Source organism: Cryptomeria japonica, chromosome 9 (genome assembly GCF_030272615.1).
Source record: "Cryptomeria japonica chromosome 9, Sugi_1.0, whole genome shotgun sequence".
NCBI lineage: Eukaryota > Viridiplantae > Streptophyta > Pinopsida > Cupressales > Cupressaceae > Cryptomeria > Cryptomeria japonica.
The window spans coordinates 568,446,235-568,465,831 of NC_081413.1; the positions used below are offsets into that span (position 1 = coordinate 568,446,235).

General features: G+C 36.5%; 1 protein-coding gene across 2 annotated transcripts in view; it reads right to left on the reverse strand.

The window, feature by feature from the left end:
- Positions 1-789: 789 nt before the first annotated feature.
- The window catches only part of LOC131051302 (uncharacterized), a 44,808-nt gene continuing 26,000 nt past the window's right edge, over positions 790-19,597 (reverse strand). For both annotated transcript variants that reach the window (XM_057985756.2, XM_057985755.2), the window contains exons 6-10: positions 16,597-16,684; positions 16,371-16,511; positions 16,112-16,202; positions 15,697-15,845; positions 790-1,229 (exon numbers count right to left, since the gene is read on the reverse strand). In XM_057985756.2, the coding sequence (XP_057841739.2) occupies positions 1,185-1,229; positions 15,697-15,845; positions 16,112-16,202; positions 16,371-16,511; positions 16,597-16,684 (514 nt within the window). In that variant the 3' untranslated portion in view covers positions 790-1,184. The remainder of the gene's footprint in view (positions 1,230-15,696; positions 15,846-16,111; positions 16,203-16,370; positions 16,512-16,596; positions 16,685-19,597) is intronic.

The following is a 19,597-nucleotide window of genomic DNA, read 5'->3' on the forward strand; positions in this document are numbered from 1 at the left end:
AAACTGCCATGTACTTTATATATGCATTGATTATTGATTAAATTTGAGAAATGAAGATGGCATTGTCATATATGTTCTCTATGTTTGTGTTCATCTACATTCTTCTTCGTCCAATCATCCTAATAGGTGTAACAAAGCTACGTCACATTAAACTCTAAACTAACAAAAACAAAGTCAATGTTTAGGATAAAGGTTGTGATTGTCGTGCAATACCGAAGGACCAACAAACAAAAGAGTATCAAGGCAGGTTTCAACAGTACATTTAAAAGAAAATGGTAACAAAAGCATGTCATGCAATTTATCTAGATGAAAAGACAAAATCATTAGAGTTATTTTTCAAACTGTAAATGAGGCTTTTCATTTTAAAAACCTTAAAATCATAGACTTATATAAGTGAAAAAACAGAACTTGAAAATCATATTTTTTGTTTGACATAGAATAATTATATACAACTTGAGTAGTTTTCTTTTCAAAGAATTTCTAGCTAGCTAAAATATTCTTGTCAAATTTGCCAAGGTTACATCCACATGGCAACATAAGGGAATCGAAAAGTCATTCTTTAATTCTAATTTAATGCGTGTTATAAGTATCTTGGATAAGAAAATCCAATACACATACCCATAATGAAAACCAATTCCCACGTATACACAAATTTTTGAAATTCTTTTGCCATTGAACTCTAGCCAAGTAAAGCCGTCATCCTTCAAAAGAGCTACGTGTATCTGGTGACCAAAACGAATCATCGTTGGACTAAAATGAAACAGCGTTTCAAATTGAAGTAAGATAAGCTGAGTTCCAAATTGATGGTCCTTTGTCCATGCCATTGAATTATTAATTGCAGTTAAACTGTTCTACAAAAAATGATTAGTTGGGATACAAACAAAAAAGCTCAGCATGAGCCAATACTAGAGCTAATACAAAAACATAATGTCATAAACATTGTTGAATGGTAGCATAGACTTATAAATGCAGTCCCACTAAATGAGATTCTGACAAACCAATCATATTCAACTACAGAGATGGCAATGGAGAAAACCAATAAATTACATCAAAGGAAAAAATACTACTGTCCTTAATCTTTTAAGAATTTGTCATTTCCAAATCAGTGTTGATATACAAAAATAGCCATTAGATGTTACACCAATTTAGTTGTATGCAACTTCTTTTAGAGCAGCATCCTCATATTAGTTGTATGCAACTTCTTGTTGAGCAGCATCCTCATATTCAACCTGACAAAGCAACATTCCTTGTATCAAACTTCAATCTTTATTCTTCAAAACTTGAGATACAATAGACTGTTATTCAGAAGAATTATTTTGGAAATTTCCAGAGTATCGCAATTAACATAGATAGCCATGAAATTTAAACCTAACAAGAAGTAATAGTATAGAGATAAAATAAATCATAAACAAACCTTCATTAAAACATGCTGTCAACTTTATAATATGTCTATAAGTAATTTGACAGTAAAGCAGGCACCTTGAAGGGCTCCATCTAGAAATAACTAGAGAACTATATTGTTACAAGAAGTCTCATGTAGGAGGATTTAAACTCAACAAGCCCATCCTACCAAGGTACATTTATAAAGCTGAGATTAATGTTCATTGATGATTCTTTTAAAACAAGCCCATCCTACTAAGGTACCTATAACAATGATTAGGTGCCATAAATCTGTCAAAACTGTTGTCAATTGGTTCTGTAGTCATTTGTAGTGACACTATTTGAATCAGAGTGCATGAGTAAATTAATAAGGGTACAGGTATATCATATATAAATATTCACCAGAAGATGTGGAAACTAAAATAAATGTGTTCCCGGTCCCTTTTACTGGAGTTTCTGGTGATTATACCTGGTTTGAATTTGACATTTTGACTGAAAAAATTTAACTATGTAGAGGCTTTGAAGATGTGATGAATTTTGTTCTGCAACTTTCCAGGACCGAAGGACAAGGGATATTGGGACACATTTTCAGATGGCAAAAAGATCACCAGATTTTTGCAAACAGAAGGAAATGGCAGGTAATACATATACATTTTTGTCTGTTGGATGTCTGTCATCAATCAGTTTCACTTTCATCATTAAATACTTTAAACTCCTTTAGAAATGGATTAACTTTCTACATTTCTTCTAGGTCATTTTCATCATCAGCCATCCTCTGAAATCTTTAATGTTCCTTGACTACCAAGGCATCTTCTTCCCAAGTAACCTAGGATATGCTTTTAAGCCAGTTCAACCTCTACTATCTCAGTCACTTTATGATTATCATCTTGATTGACATTTTTCTTATTTTGCAATCAATGTCATTCACAGACATGACATCCGAAGCACTTGTATTCATGGTAGACACTACTCCTAACGGACCAGATTATCACAAACTATAGGACCACCTACTGCCAGAAAATTTCAGTCACTCTAAGGCTACTGCCTTTGCTAAGATTCACTTCCACTCATATCCTAACAAAATTGAACAGGTAGTTGTATTAAATGTTGGAAACAATGCTTTGAAGAATAATCCTTCACTACCATAAAACCATGCTCCAAACCCCAGCACCCTTTCCTTCTTCAGTATTCTCACGAATGAAATATCTGAAGCATGAGAATTTACAAACCATATAATTTCCAGCCTACCAATCTAAAGCACAAATGCTCTACCAGTATGCAATGGATGAAATTAAATTCAGAATTATAAGTATTTGAAGCGCACATTTGAGGTTAACTTCAACGTCAAAGATACAACAGACTTCTCTATATAAAAGTTCCTATCGAATTGCACCACCAGCTTTTAAGGTGCTTTCCTAAAATAGTTGTTAGCTTTTTACCAGCATCCCTTTAAAGGGTGAACTGTTTAGAAAAGGAAATATTCAAAGGAGTGTTTTGGTTCAAAAAGCAATAAAATGGTCAGTGGAGATGAAAAATGCAATTTACTCGATAAAAGACTTTGAGACAGTTACCAAAAATTAGGAACCAAAGCACTGGTAACACAAATGCTCGTTGTTAGTGCCTAATTTTTACAAGATCTTCCTACCACAAAAACTTGTAAAAACAACAATATAGTGTAATCCAAAAAAATTATCAGAAACTATGGTTGTTGTTTCATATAGCATGGGTTCATCTCAAAAACAACTCCAAATTTCTGGGTCCTTCCTGAAAATACCATTGGCATTTCTAGGTATGTTTTTGGTTTACCATTTAAGTTTTACTTTTAATATTCCATATTATTATTTATATAACTTCAGTACTGTTTTCTAAGTTTCTTATGTCTGCTATGCAGATTCCATCACACTGAAAATATCAAGATTCAAATTTGAGAAGCAACTGGAAGATGGTACAAATAGAGTCAATTCCTCAGAGATTTCATATGGTCACACTTGGACGCATACCAGAGAAGATTATGAACCATTGTGAGAGGTCTTCAAGAGTTTGTAAGAGAATAAAATGATGGGAAACAGACTGATGAGAAGCCCAAAGGCAAACAGCCAAAGAAACCTAAAGCAAGGACCAAGGGAACCAGATTCTGCATGAACCCAAGGGGGTGTTCAGCCATGGAGGTAGTGAACTCTAAAGAAGAAATCTCCAATATTGACCCCCCAATTGGATGGAGGGACTTGGATCAATTCAGCGAGAGCAGAAACTTCTAATGAATATGATGAAAAGGATACCTTTTTAGGAGCTAGCTTGGTACCCACAGTGCAATATCAATGTAATATCACAGGATGGAGAAGGGTATAATGATCAAGACAATTATTAATATGCTGCCATACATATTTTTGTAGTTTAGAAGCTTATACAGTTATAGGTTATGGCACTCTAAGTAGTAATTGAGCCCTGCGTGACTATTATCAATTATGATCTGAATTTTGATTCTTTTTGGTGATTGACTAAGTCAACCTTGATACTTGCGGTCATATGGTTATATGTATGTTTACTATCTATCTTCAATATAAAAAATAGTTTCTTATTTCTTAAATTGCTAGGATTCCAATCCAATAAATTAATTATGGTTTTAATTTTAAATATTTTTAAATTTATACTTTAAATTTTAGTTTTAAATACTTGAAAATTAAAAATTAATATTTAACTTTATGTTTATAATTTATTTTTTAAGTTTTACATCTTAAATTATGTAAAATTTAAATATTAGTCATTACTTTTACTTCAGTATTTTTTATTTTAAATTTTAAAATATAAACAATTTTTATTTTACTTACATATTTGTCATCTACTACTACTTATCTCCTATATTTTTAACAATAACTAATCTCCCATACCCAGTACCAATACCAGTCTCCTAGGAACTATGGTTAAAAACCCTAGCATTAAAGCCCAATGATGAAGTAAAATAGTGAGTAAAAAGGATTTTCACTTCACAAGCCAAGGTCTCAATTCTAAAGGACCTTGGGTACCTTGTAGTGGCCATGGAAACATTTAATCTTTATTACACTATTTATACAGCACAGAAGATTGAAGAAAATCGGAAAAAAGAAAGCACTATAGCATGTATACATCACAAGGGGTTGAAGAAAATCAGCAGAAACATAAATCCTTTAAGAAGCACGCACAAGGGTTGTAGAATGCTGGTCTTTTATTACAATATGTAGGTGGCAACACTTCACATGCATAGGGAGGATAAATTCTTGTTCCTGACTAGCAGCCATTGTAGTATGCCATTAGCATCACAAAAGATTTTAGCTATTGCAGTTTCAGCACAACAGAAGTTGTTAAGCTGTTACACACCAAAAACAAATTCATGATTGGGAGGAGATTTGCTGAATCGGAAATCCTAAAATTTAACCTGTGGGACCAAAAGCTCTCCAAGAAGGGAGATGTGATCTATAATAGATCCAGAAGTAGATAAGCTCACTCATAGAATGTAAACACTTCAGAAAAAAATAGGAAAATCAGTATCAAATAATGTGGATCGAATCCACAACTGCAGAAATGACTCAAGTCAATTCCAGATACAGAATTAACCATCAACAACAAAACACAGAATGTAGAACAAACAGCCGACTCTTCCACTTCCAATCTATTGATGTGTATTTTGTACACTATCAAACACAGAATAAAATACCCAAGGGTACCTTATCCTCTCTTGAGTAAAGCCTCTGAATGCTGAAGATATCGCGAAAAGGATCAATCAAGATGACTTCAAGGTTCTTCGTTGTAGGATCTCTACGTGTGGATAAGCACCAGTGGTCGTTGTAAATGCTGTTTCCTCAAGGGGCCTTATGTTTTCGATCTGCAGGAATAGGATTTTCCTAAAGCTAACAGGTTCTCAAAAAAGATCAAAAGATAGGGTTTGCAAGAGATGAATTCTAATCTAATCCTAAGAATGACTCAATGTAGGCTAGACTTGGTAAGATTCTACCAATTTCAGTATTGCCAAGGAATTACAACTCCACTGAAATTGATGCAATCTTCTAAGGTGATTAGTGGTTTTCAAATCATCAAGAATTATAGATACTACCATAAAGATACATATCAATAGTTCAATAATGATTGAAGGTTCAAGCAATCTAAATATCTCCAGTTGACCACGCAAGGCGTCCTTACAATCAGTAAGAAGCTAGTGGTTTGGAACATGAATCTCACCAAAGATCAAGCACAACACTTAGTCCTTCAAACTTAAATACTACTTCGACTGAGAATGATTCAAGAAAGTAAACAACCATGAAGATAGCCACAAGAATTGCAATAAAACACCATAACTTCAATATTTTATTGATCTCAAAGCCAAAATAGACAACAATTGTTTGAAATTATTTCTTCACTACTCAATTTTGCTACAAAATAATTTTCTTCTCTCCAAAAGCTCTAACTATCTATCTCCTTAATATCTAATCTCTAATCTTCTAATTTCTAATGACAAAATGAAAATGAGTGAGGGTATATATAGCATCCTCAATTACAATGAACGGCCCAGATCAAACGAAGATCGACGGCTGAGATTTTGACACCTAAACCCTAATTAGGGTTTGTTACAAAAAGTTCCCTTTTTAGATGAACATTATTAAATGCATAGCCAAATATTTAATTGGCACAAAAGTCGAGGAAACATGGACCAATGATAATTAAGATGCCACATCATTCTATAACAACCTTTCTTCTAGAATCTTATTCCCTTTCCAATGTTCTTTCTTAGCATATGCAACGAATCTGGACACAATTCCTTCAATCTCAGCAATAGGAATCTCGGGGATATTCTTCATGCGCTCCTCAAAGTGGATAACCTAATCAAAGGCAGTGAGAAGGGCAGCTTCCCATCCAAGTTCGAGTTCTTTGATCTTCTCAATCAGGAGCATAGTAGTGAACATTAGATCCCGTTGCTCATCTGTGATGACATTCTCATTTTTGCAAAAGATGACTTTGACTCTCTCTTCCAACTCTTGGAGGTCCACATCCGTCTCAACTTCGATCCTCCTGCCAAGAATGGTACATAACACTTCAAACACCTTATCCTGAATTGGATGGATGACGCCCTCAACTTGATTGCATTTGGTGCTGATGTCCTTGAAAAGAACCTCCTTCATCTGGAGTAGAGTTGACCACTGAAGTAGGTTATGAGCTCCTCCATCCATTATCTTTTCTTGTGCTAGGATTTTCCTTGGTGTTTGCCTGATTACTTGCAGAACAGGAATGATAACATCTCTAGTGTGAGCGAAAGCGGCTACAGTTATCATTAGATTGTGGACGATCTCAAGGACCTGGATAGCTCGGTGGATTGTCTTCATCATTCTTGTTGTAAATTCAACAACTACCGTGTGGGATTTGTCAATCCAATAGCTCATAAGCTGAACCAAGCTCTTGACTCTTTCTGCCTCGCCAACTGATTCGAGGGGAAGTGCCTGCACAGGAGATACTGCCGGATCCTGACGTCCCAAGGGCTGAATGAGATGGGTAAAGTAGCCTCTCCAAGCACCAACTTCTCTCTCAAGCTTTCTATTCTTTTCCATTTCTTCTTTAAGCTTGTCCTTAAGTGCTTCAAATGAATCGGTTGCCTCATCCAGTGCCTGTTCAGTAGTCAGGGGACCAAGCTCAAATGTTTCTACATCATACTCATCTGCAAGGATTTCACCTTCACATTTGTCCACTACTAGCGTAGCTATCTGCAATTTCCTGGATCCTGTCTCATCTCTGATCACCTTGGACATCTTGGTGGCCTTCTTCCTCTCCGTTACTTCTTGAGAATTTCCTATAAGGCTCTCTAAGTCAATTACATCATCTTCATCTTCAATCACAATCACCCTCGTCAGTCTCTCCTTCAACCAATCCAGAATGGCAGATCTCATCTCTCTTACTTGTATTTCTTTAGGCAATGGTTCATCTTCTCGGAGAGGAGATGTCGCTTCATCATCATTCTTCTCCTCATGTAGCTCATCAACTTGGGGAGATTGACTTGATGAATGCTGAGGTGTCTGCCCCTTTCCAAGTTTATCATTCTGTACCATGGACTCCATAGATTCATCAACCTCAGGCACCGTCTTCTCTTGTCCTTCAGCTTGACTTGCCTTCTTTCCATGTCGAGAAGATGTGCCTGATGAGCGATCTCAATTGGCCTCTTGCTTCTTCTTGGAAGGTTCTCTTTTCTCAGGTCTTTCTTTCCTCTTTGCGCCTCTAGGATGAGAATTGTCTTCACTTACGCTCGCTCCTCCTTCTTCTGGTCTTTCCTCCAAAGTAAAAGTCATTGGTATGTTCTGCTCTCTTAGCTTCTGATGTTGTACATCCAGCCATCTGCGAGTACATGACAAAACTAGAGCCATCAAAGCCCTCAAGTCCAAAACCTCAGGTTCATTCCAATCTATCTTCACAGCTTTGTCTTCTCTGTCATAAGATGATTGGAGATGTCTGCCGCTATCCTGTGCTTGATCTGCTACCCTATAAACTTTGCATTTTCTGATAAGATCTAAGGGTAGCCTGGAATGCATCTTTCTTTTAACCTCTAAATCACTTGAGAGATTCATCCAAAAGTCCTCTACCTGAAATTCGTGTTTGTACCTCTTACCAACTGTGTCCTCCATATAACCGTGAGGATCAAAATTCTCCCTCGAGGCAAAGAATGTGAATGAATATAAAGCCAATTCGTTCTCTGCATCATCCAAGGCTTGAGTATTAGGACATACCTCAACTGAATTCTCCAATATGATGGGCACGGGAATTCCATTTCCATGCTTGTGTCTGAATGCCTTTGCATAAGCTGCTAACTGTCTAGTCACCTCAAGTAGCACTATCCTGTCTGTCGGATACCTCGGCAACATGTAGGGAGGTAAAGGACACCCATGAACTCTGATATATGTAAACTTTTGAAACTGGATAAACCATGCAACATACTTCTTCACCAGTTCTTGTGCATCCAGAGATAGTCGATTATGGATCCCACCTTTGCAATATCCTAGTGATGTTCATCATGAAGGTGTCATTGACTAACTTGTAGTCACCTCTAGGTGGATGATGCAAATGATCATAAGAGTCACAAACTCTCATCTCTCCGGGTCCTCTTCCAATCACTCCTCTGTGAGATAGCCCAACATATTCGAAACTCCTGATCAGGGCATATATGACATATGAGCTCATGTGGAATGATCTAGTAGGCTTAAGTCTTCTCAACTGCACATCCAGACAATGGCTAATAATTCTAGCCCAATGAATCGTTCCTTTTCCTTGGACTATCACTTGGATGAAGTAGAACATCCATTTCTCGAAATAGAAGGCTTGAGGAGCCCCTGTAACTCGATTGAGCAAAGTTATCAAATCTCTGTACTCCTCCTGGAAGTCAATCCTATGTGGTGTGTTGGGAATCTTGCTCAGACGAGGACGACTTTTGAGCAACCAATTCTTATTGATGAGATTTAGGCAAGTGTCGGGATCATCCTCATACATTGACCTGGCTCCTTCTAGGCTTTTGTAAATCATATCTTTATGTTCTGGAAGATGGAGAGCCTCACTTATAGCCTCTTCTGACAGGTAAGCCAAAGTGTTTCCTTCCTTGGATACGATCGATCTTGATTGTGAGTCATAATCGCGGGCACACTCGATCATCAGCTCATGACACTGGACTGCTGGAGGGAAACCGGCCGCCTTGATGATGCCACTTTCAATTATCTTCTTTGCGACAGGCGATGGCTTGCCAATGTAAGGGACCTCTCGAAACTTCTTCACACTGAAGTTTCCCAAGTTGGTATCTCCGATATTGCTCCACTTGGACACGATCCTGGTCTCCAATTCTTCGTTCTTCTGATCTTCCTTCATGAGAGCTGGACGACTAGTAGATGCTCCTGCCTTTGGAGTCGCCATCTTGACACCTACACAACATTTCATAATTAGTAATATATCTTGAAGCGTAGAAATATAGAGTAGAAAAGAAGATTTAGGATTTTAATTAGGAAACTTCATGATAAATCTTGAGTTATCATTTCCTAATTAACTACGTCAAACTTAGAATTTTCAAAACAAAGCTCAAAATTCAAATCTTCAACAATGGTGTTAAGGTGATTACGCCATACCTCCACTTGAGTACTAATTCTAAGAAATGATGCAAAAATAGGTGAATTTTGCTAGGCAAAATGTAGATCAAAGCTCTCCCTTGAATAGAATGCGCCTCTTTTAGTCTTCACAAGAATCAACTCCACCTCCTTCTAGTCTCCAACACTTGAGATAAATTCGCTCCAAATAGACCAGATTTCGCACCTCCTTCTTGCTCTCCAAATTCGCACTTGAAGCAATGAGTGAATGATTTGAATGATGAAAAAACACCTCCAATATATAGAGCGCTTACCACCTTGCTCCCCCTAGGCCGACTTGGCAAAATAGACTTAAAAAAATAAATAAATTTGCAAAAAGGAGGGGTCGACTTGATAAAATAAATAAAAATAAGACCTTAGGCGCTCCATATTTAATTTTAATTTGATAAAAATTAATTTAAAATGCCTTTACAATAAAAATTCGATTTTTTTTTAAGGTTCAAAATTAATTTATTAAATGCCAATATGTCTTTTATTAAATGCCAATTTAATTTAATTTTTCAAATGCTTCGAAGTTAGCAATTTTGGCATTTAATACAATTTGGAGGATATTAATGCTCAAATATGGTAAAAATAAAGAATGCCACTAACTTCGCCCTGGACCCTTGGCAAGGGTCAAGAGCGAACTTTCAATTTAGGCCTTGCATTCCTCATTTTTCTTGTCCAAGACTTCATTTAGGCATTTAAATGGCATTTCTTATTGGAGTTTTGAATTTAATTTCACTTGATCTCTAGGAGGAAAGTGCTATTAGGATTTTTTCGCCCTGGACCCTTAGAGAGGGTCAGGAGCGATTTTTCACTTTTGCTCTCAATCCTTCATCCTTTTATTTGCCAATTCTCCTTGTGGGATAAGCAATGATCTCCTTCACTCGTTCCATGCATGCTTAATTTGCTTTTGCAAGGCAAAATAGGTGCTCCAAAGATTTTCGCTCTGGGCCTCCAGTGAGGGACAAGGGCAACTTTTGTATTTTAGCCTAGGATTATCAAGTTTTGAAGTCAAATCTTTGTTCACCACGCTTTAGAAGACCTTTTCCACCTTTGCATAACCTTGCCTTAGCGTAATCTTTGAGGGAAGTTGTTGGTTTTGTAAAAATCGCCCTGGACCTTCAGTGAGGGTCAGGAGCGAATTTGAGTCTTTTGCACAAATTCTTGATCATTCCAACTTCAAATTACTCTTAAGGCGTAGAACATCATTCTCCACTCCCTTTTGAGTCTTGGAAACAAAAATATCATCTCGAAATGCAAGGAAAGTGGGCATACTGGGAAATTTCGCCCTGGACCCTTGGAGAGGGTCAGGAGCGATTTTCCCCATTGTCATCAAAATTTGTAATCTTAGCATCTCAATTCCACCTCAAGGCATTTCAAACATCGTTTCAAACTTGTGTGAAGGCTTAGCTTCATTTAATTTTGGAGGAAAAGGTTGGATATTAGGTTTTTCGCCCTGGGCCTTCAGTGAAGGTCAGGAGCGATTTTGCAAATTCAAGTTTATCCATCTTTTGCTAGCCCTCCAAATTATCTTCAACGGTCAAAACACACCCTTCCTCACTCATTCAAGCAAGATTTTGTCTTAATTCTTCAAAGAAAGGAGAGAAACTTAGAAATTCACCCTGGACCTTCAAAGAGGGTCAGGAGCGACTTTGCAAACCTGGCTTGATTGCCTCCTTGTTGATCGTCCCAATTATATTCAATGGGTAAAACACACTTGCCTTTATCTATTCCAATTGTAAAAATCACTTTGACTTTGCAAAAAATTGTGCCATTTGAAAATTTCGCTCTGGACCTTCAGAGAGGGTCAGGAGCGAAATTACCCTTCTTGGGCAAAACTCCATCATTTCATTATCTTCAATCAAGTCTGGATGCTTCATCATGCTCATTTTGTCTTCCACCACGCCTTTGATATCTCAATTTGACCAAACAAGGTCAGGAATGACTCTAATAAGTTTTTTCGCCCTGGACCCTCAGCAAGGGACAGGAGCGAATTTGATGATTCCAATAAGATCCTTCATCATCTCAAGTTAAAACTCCTACAGGCGGGTGGAGAAAGTCATTTGTTTTCCATTCATGTTCAACACTTTGTCCTCTTTCACTGCCAGATGAGGGAAATCAAAATTTCGCCCTGGGCCCTCAACAAGGGACAGGAGTGATTTTTCCCTTAGCCTTCAAAATTCACCATTTTTCATGCCTTCAAATCTTCAGAAGCATCAAACCACGTCCAATCATCCCTCCTGGAGACCCTGCACAAACAATTTAGAAAAAGTCAGTGACAAATATGCCTTAGATAACATTTTCGCCCTAGACCCTGAGAAAGGGTCAGGAGCGATTTCACCCTTTCTGGCTAAATTATTCAAAATTTAAGTCTCCAATCACTTCACAAGGCAAAGTTAGGTCATTCTCAAGGCCAGGAACCAGTTAGCAAGCCTTCTCAAAACAAGAATTTGCACTCAGGATGAATTTCGCCCTGGACCCTTAGCAAGGGTCAGGAGCGATTTTTGTGTTTCAGGCATCATCTTACTTCAAAAAATTGATCAAAACTCACCTATGCAAAAACACACAATTTCACCTTCAAAATGCTAACACTTAGTCAAAACTGGATTTTACCCTGAAAACCCTCAATCTAGACTTAGCCTGAGACCTATCTGACTCTCCTGACAGGCTTACCTCATTTCAACAATCTCAATCCTCGGGAGGACGCTTAACAACTTTCAAAATTTGACTGGACTCAGCTTGAATAACATCCAAAAGAAACCCCTAAGGTTTAGCCCTAGCCCAGACAGACAACTCACTCACCCAAAACCCTAAAAGCAGAGAGAAGAACAGGCAAAACAAAAGCGAAAAAGAGGGGGTCCCCATTCTAATGGGGCGATGTGTGAAATGGTCACAACACAATCCTGTTCAGGAGTCCTCCATGTCGACAAGAGGTATGAGCAAACAGCAGCATCTAAAAGAAAGATGGAAAGTATTGGTTTTTCTATTCATAGTTTCATAGTGATCTATAAAGAAGAGAACTAAAAGATTGTATCATCTAAAAGTAGAAGGGATTGGCGGAGAATGTACTACACATGTACTTGTCTATTTGAGCAATAAACTCTAGAGTAGAAGAGAAATTGACACTACCAACTAGGCTTTTAATTTGAAGTATAAAACCTTGTGTTTCTGTTGCTTATTTACATTTTGTCATTTCATTGCTTTCTGAACAAGTCTTTAATTCCTTCAAATTAACACTAACATTTGGATGTCCAAGTAGAACGGTAATTTATTTGCTTGAGTCTCTAATTTCAATCTAATATAAGGAGAAATTACAGATCAGGAGTATGTAAGTACCATTTGGTCATAGCAATTTGTGGAAACTAGATTTATTACTAGAAATTGGGAGATGGAGAAGGTATCCCAGTGCAGTAATCATTAATGTCATTAAGGATGGATAACACCTAGAAGAAGATAACCTGTGGCACCTAAATTTACAATTTGAAGAGAGAGAACATGAGTTAATAGAGACAGTAGATGAAGACACAAAAAATTAGTTTTATCAGCCTTTCTAGCAAAGAGAACATTGAGGATGCAGAAAATCCTAAAATTGTAATCATAGGTAATTACTAAGAGGAGGCAAAGGCAAGCAAGATAAAATTATAGAGCTATTAAAAAAATTACGAGTATTTAGATCTAATGACAAAAAGTTTCATGGAGTTAAAAGGGATCAAAAGGAAGCGAACGCTATGATAATTCAGGTGAGGGGTGACACCAAACTAACAAGGAAAAGACCTTATCAACTCAATCAAAATATCAAAAAAGAACTAAATTTTTTTTTACATAAGGTGATCCAAAACAAAATAGGCATGACTTAGAGAAATGAATCCATACATAATCCATTTACTATGCCATTCAAAGAGGAGGTCCAGCCAAAACTGGGGCACTGTAAGAAAATGAAATAGCAACAATAGCAGTGACAATGGGGTAAATTGAGATCTTTATTTGGGATTCTAACTACAAACAAATGGCATCCAACAGCCCCAGATTTCTGCGATGCATGGACAATAAAATAGCGCTATTTTAAGCTTTTTTTTTTTAATTTCATCTGAGCAGAGATCAAGATATATATATATATATATGTATGTATATATATGTATGTATGTATGTATGTATGTGTGTGTGTGTGTGTGTGTGTGTGTGTGTGTGTGTGTGTACACATGTATAACTGCTCCCCCACCATCCCCCTGCTGTCTATCTCCATTTATGTATTCACTATAATTAATATTTTTTGACGGACTCAAAGAACAGGATAACCCTTTCTCTCTCCATTTTCTGTAATGTCCCCATTTTGAAATAGGATTTAATAATAAAATTAAAAGAAGAAATATAAAAAATAAAATTAAAATATAAAAGAATAAAATTAAAACAATTAAAAATTAGTTAGGTTTAATGAATGGTCAAAAGGCATGAAATGAAAAGTCGTGACCTCCTCAAACTAGAGGTATAAAAGGGAGAAGAGAACTTCATTTGAAACAACAATTTCAATCTACAATCAGAAGTGCAGATCTGAATTAAATAAGACAACAATGAGGAGACATGACCCTTTTAAAGGGAAATCTCTAACCAAAGAGATGTATCTCCTCAATGAGATATGAGGGTATAAAAAGAGTAAACAATTAATATAGAGGAGGGATATGGAAAAAAGGAAGAAAGAATGGAGAATAGGGATTAAGGAAGGATTAATGGAAGAAGAAAGGAAAGGGCAGAAAATAAAAAAGTGACTTTTAAGATAGAAATGATGAAAGGTTGCGACATTTTGAAGGGGTGGTAATTGTGAAAGGTTGTGACCCTTGCAAAGGGAAGGCATGATGAAGGGGTATGACTGTCCTTCACATTGGAAGTTATAAGGGGGAGAAGGTTTCATTTGAGAAGGAGAGTGGAAGGGGATTCCGTTTTAGAGCAGACAAAAAGGGCAGAAAGGAGGATACGGGATGCCATCCTAAAGTGCAGAAAAAATGCAGAATTCTGAGTATAAACAGCAGACCATAAATATGTTATCAGCAGATTTGGAAAGGGGGGTATATGCAACCATTGAATGGAATCAGATTGAATGTTAGTAACTAAATATACAGTAGTTTGAAAATACTTATGGGTTTGGGGTATGAATTCTTTAAGCACAGCATGATGAATGTTATCTGCTCATTGATTATTTATAATATGCTGTTGGTTATAACTGTTTATAATATACATGACTGTTTATGATTGCTTGTAATAGGCTATATGTTTATGACTGTATATATGTATCAGAACGAACATTTACTAATATCTTGCTGTTGTTTATGTAGAATGTGTGCATAATACTGGAACACTTCATGTGTTCTGAATATAACCAGCCATGGTAGAGAAATTGGGGGGAAATTACAAGTAGGAGAATGGTGATGGGGTCATCTTCTAGGTACGCCACCTCATGGTATAAGACCGGGGAGGGGTACAAAGGGTACTTACTGCCTTTGGGCTTAGAAAGGATGGACTTCCAGGGCACCCTATTGTGAATGCTCCTCATGATTTCTATCATGGTAGATGAATGCATCAAGAATGTTCAATCATGGGAAGTAGGATAGAAGTGTCAAGATTGAGGGGAACAGTTATAGGACACCTCACTAGGTACACCACCTCATATGGATGCAACGGGCCAGATGAGGCTAAGAGGGATGGTATATCCGCTCTTGGGCCTAGGGTAGAGGATCTCTAGGGCACCCTATCGAGTCACCTTATTCTAGCTTCCATATGATTGAATTTCCCCAATAAATTAGAGATATCTTATGATTAAGATTATGTTCCTAACCCTAGTAGTAAAGGGTCTTGGAATTGTGCTTTTAGGGCAAAACCTAGGGAATTTACAAAAAGGGACATTACATTTTCTGAGTTTGTATCATATATTTGCTTGCTTTTCTGTAACTTGGTACGTTATATATATTTCATTATTTGATAAAAGGACAGCTGAAACAATGGCAATACATTGAAAAGAATGCAAATTGTAAGGATGTGGTTGATCTTATTATTTAGTGATACCACATGGTATGTACTGTGTTAATAGTGCTTTAGCAGGTAAGCTGCAATGAAATAAATATTTAAATCCCAACTCAAGCTTTTTATATGAAGTATTTCATGCTATTTTGAGAAATTGATCACAGGACACTTTACAGCTTACCTCCACATAGGGTCTTGTTTTCCTCTTCAACTTTGTTTTAAAATTATCTGTATCAACCTTTCTTTGAGCTGACCCTGACTCTGTCCGTGACTTCTTTGTCTTCACAGCCCCAACCATATTTACATCTTCGGTATCTTGATCCATGTCATCTGTGTAAATGTTTTGTAGATGATTAAGAGAAATAATAATTACAATAAATCAGTAAATATTGAAGCTAATAGTCATTTTACACAATGCCAATCTTAGATTTATCTTCACATTTACTCTTGACCAATATTTGCATTCATAATAATTATTGTTTTTCCAAAGTATTTTGATAAAATATAGCAAGCTTTTATTTTCCTTAGCACACAAATCTATAATGACAACAGTTCTATAATCTGAAGAATTCTGCGAATACTCTTCAAACTTTCACCTTCATCATCAGCACTGGCAACAACAAAGTCTTCCATGTCATCTTCCTCCATTTCATAGTCTTCCACATACTCTACTTCAGGCTCTGGCTCCTATTAACAAAAGAACATAAAGAAGATTTTACTGAACGAAAAACAAAAGCAGCATTATGCATCAGAATGAAAGTCAAAAGATGCAAAAACAACTATATAAACGTGAAGCAATCAGACAATGGACCTACTGCAGAGACATCAAACATCTAACAAAATAGTGCTACAAACCTCCTCAGCATTGTCCTCTTCCTCACTAGCTGCCTGCATTTCCTCCATTTCTAGGACCTTTTCATATTCTTTGACAGGGAAATTGTATATGTCACCATAAGTGCCACTTTGTAACCTTTCTATTAGTTCTCTCTCTATGGCCTGGTCAAGATTCAAAATCATCAGTAAACTGATAAAAAAGAGCACAAAGATATCCACATGAGAAAAAACAATACAGCTATCCTACTCTATCTAGAACAGCTGCAATTTCAGCTTTTGCTTCTCTCCTTGCTTCTCTCTTCCTCTGCTTGGTAGGCATAGTCATAACTTTCTCCCTGAAAAACAAGAACCGGAAGGCATAAGAAACAACTATCTCAGCCGGCAAATAGTTTGTTAAAACCATTTTTCACTAGCCTCTACATAAAATAAGCATACAAATTCCCTCAGAACATGAAGGTACTCAAACTTAATTACTTCGATATCTTAAACGTGACCAAATACAGAATGTTTATGCTTCAATGTGCTGTGGTAATATAGGGTGTAGCATATCAATTATCATGGGTACACTCGAGGTGGTCACTAAATGGAAGATGAATTTCAAATACAGTGTTTAGAACTTTAGAGTCAACTTTGACCTTTGAATAAATGAAACAGAATGGCCTGAAACAGTATACCAAATAACGTCACAACACAAGAATAAAATGGAAACCATAAAAAATGGTTTTGAAGGAAAGTGCCATAATATTAGACTTTCTTGGTGGAATCTATTGCAAGAAAAACACCAAGATTGGCAAGCTACACCAAACTAAATCAATAGATATTAAGTTATTAACATATAAAATCTCTAAATCAATGAACATAAACATACTATCAATTTAATTATAGAGTCTGAAACTAATCCAATAATGCCACAAGAATAAATAGTAAATATGATAGTACAAAAATATTATTGGTGCCATCTGAAAACACTGCAGGAATACTTAATATAATATCTACTGTTTTGCATAGCAGTGACTACAAAAGTGATTCCTAACAATGATGGCATCACCTATGGACTCCAAAATAAAATAAAAAATCTTCAATCATGTCAACTCTGAAAAATGATTCCCAAGATCCATATTCCAACACATTCCAGCATGCATTAATTCCTTTAATTTTTGTATACATTAAGCAGTAGCAGTGATTGCAAAAAGGCAAAGCAGTATTTATTTGTGGGACTCTAGAAATCGCAGGCATCTGAGCATCACTCATTTCTGATGACCAACAGGACTTTCATAAGTGTCTCAGAACCCATTCCATGGCATCTAAAAAAAACATTTGTTGGCACCTGAAAAATGTTATTTTTACCTTGAGTTGCTCAACTAGTGTTCTCACAGTGGTGGTACAATAGTGATAGCAGCAGATAAAGACCTGCGTGCAGCAGAGAGATCAGTGTAGAAAGGGCATAGTTATATTGAAGAATAAGGCCTAGCTCTGCAGCAAATCTTATTTGAGATTAGCACCCACTTAACCATTTGGGACTTCCATGATTTGTGGGTGTAACTTAATCTCAACTACGTTGATCCATATTCAACACATTTTGGTATGCATTACTTCCCACATTACTGGGTTCTTGCAGTATTGGGCCCAATGGGTTCTGATTCAAGAGTGGAGTCTCGTTCGCATATGAGATGTCCAAGACAGGTCCCTGCCGCCCTAGGTACCATGTGGGTTCATTTATAACATGCCAAAGCACTCCCAAGCACATCCACAGTCCCAGTGGCATTTCATGACTGGAAAAGTGATTTTTAAACATTAAAAATACATTTTATTAACCTAAAAAACCTTAAAACATGAAAGACAACTCTAAAAGTGACCAATATCGTTCATTTCAAAATCATAAAGCACAAAATAACCAATGTCATTCCAATTTGTCATTTTGTATTTGTGAAGCTTGCTGGATTTTAAAAGGTAAAGGATTGCAAAGATGCTAAAGGCATTTGCTGAGTGCTATGAGAGGGATCTAGCTTGCACAAAGGAGATTTATCAACCAAAGGTAAGTATTTTGTGAGATTCTTTCAAAGTTTTGAAGAATTTTTTCAGGTTTTCTTTTGTTAACAATTTGAATTTTTTTTCACTGAATTTTGTTTTTGTTACTTTTATATGTATTGTAGGATTGTATTTTTTTTGTTCTTTTTTTTTTCTAAATTCGTGTACTTTAGGGTTACATTTTTTTATTTTTTTTATATTAGCAATTTATTTAATATAGTCGCTAGTTTAAGTTGTTAGGAAAATTAATTATATTTCAGGTGTTAATGTAGAAGGGTAATTACTATTGTAATAGTGATGTTGTTAATAAACAACTCACTAATATATGTTTGGATGGTTAGTTGTATATATTGTTGAAATAACAATATATCATAATAGTTAGTGGTTAATGTGTTATACCCGTGAATGGTATTCCGGGATATTTGTTATAACACCTCCCTATTAAATAGGAGGTTGTTTGGCTATGTAAGTGGCTATATATTAGCCATGTATTGAGTGTTGAAAAATAATGAGAGCATCATATTGTTTGTTTTAATTATATTAGCTTCTTCACATTTCTTACCATATATTCTATTATGGTATCAGAGCGGAACATGGGCATATTGTCCGCATTTCTCAGATAAGGTGCAGATTCATTGGAGTCGCCTTAGGAACTGAGCGTTGGAATTAAATGACAGAAAATTAGGAGAAAGGATTATGCAGTTTTATTTGGAGGTCAGCGCAAGTGGCGTTCTACATATAATTTTGTTAGGCCATTTATCAACCAAAGGTTCATGTTTTATTGGTCTTCATACTCTTGACAGGCCATTTCATTCTCTGCGGCCTGGGTACTTTTCGTATGAGCTTTACGGCCTTTGTCCGAGGATGATATTACTGGATGAGTCTTTTGCAACTTGATCAGCTAGAGATCCTCTATTGGCGGTTTCTATTTTTCAAAGCTCAATCACATTCTCACGAGCTTTTCTGTCTCACAAAGTTGTTAGGCAGTAACTCCCACCTGTCACATTCTGGGCAATAACTCCACTCCACGTCTGGGTGAGATGCAATCTCTGCTGTGATTTCTGGAGCTGGCAGGGGATGTCTCTCAATTCGCATTTGTTGCAGTTTCTTGTTAGCGGATTTATCCTCCACCAGACGAGTTTGATTTATAAGCTGCTAAGTGTTCCGTGCCTTCCTATGCATCTATGCCAGACATGAATGATAGAAAATTGATTGGCATG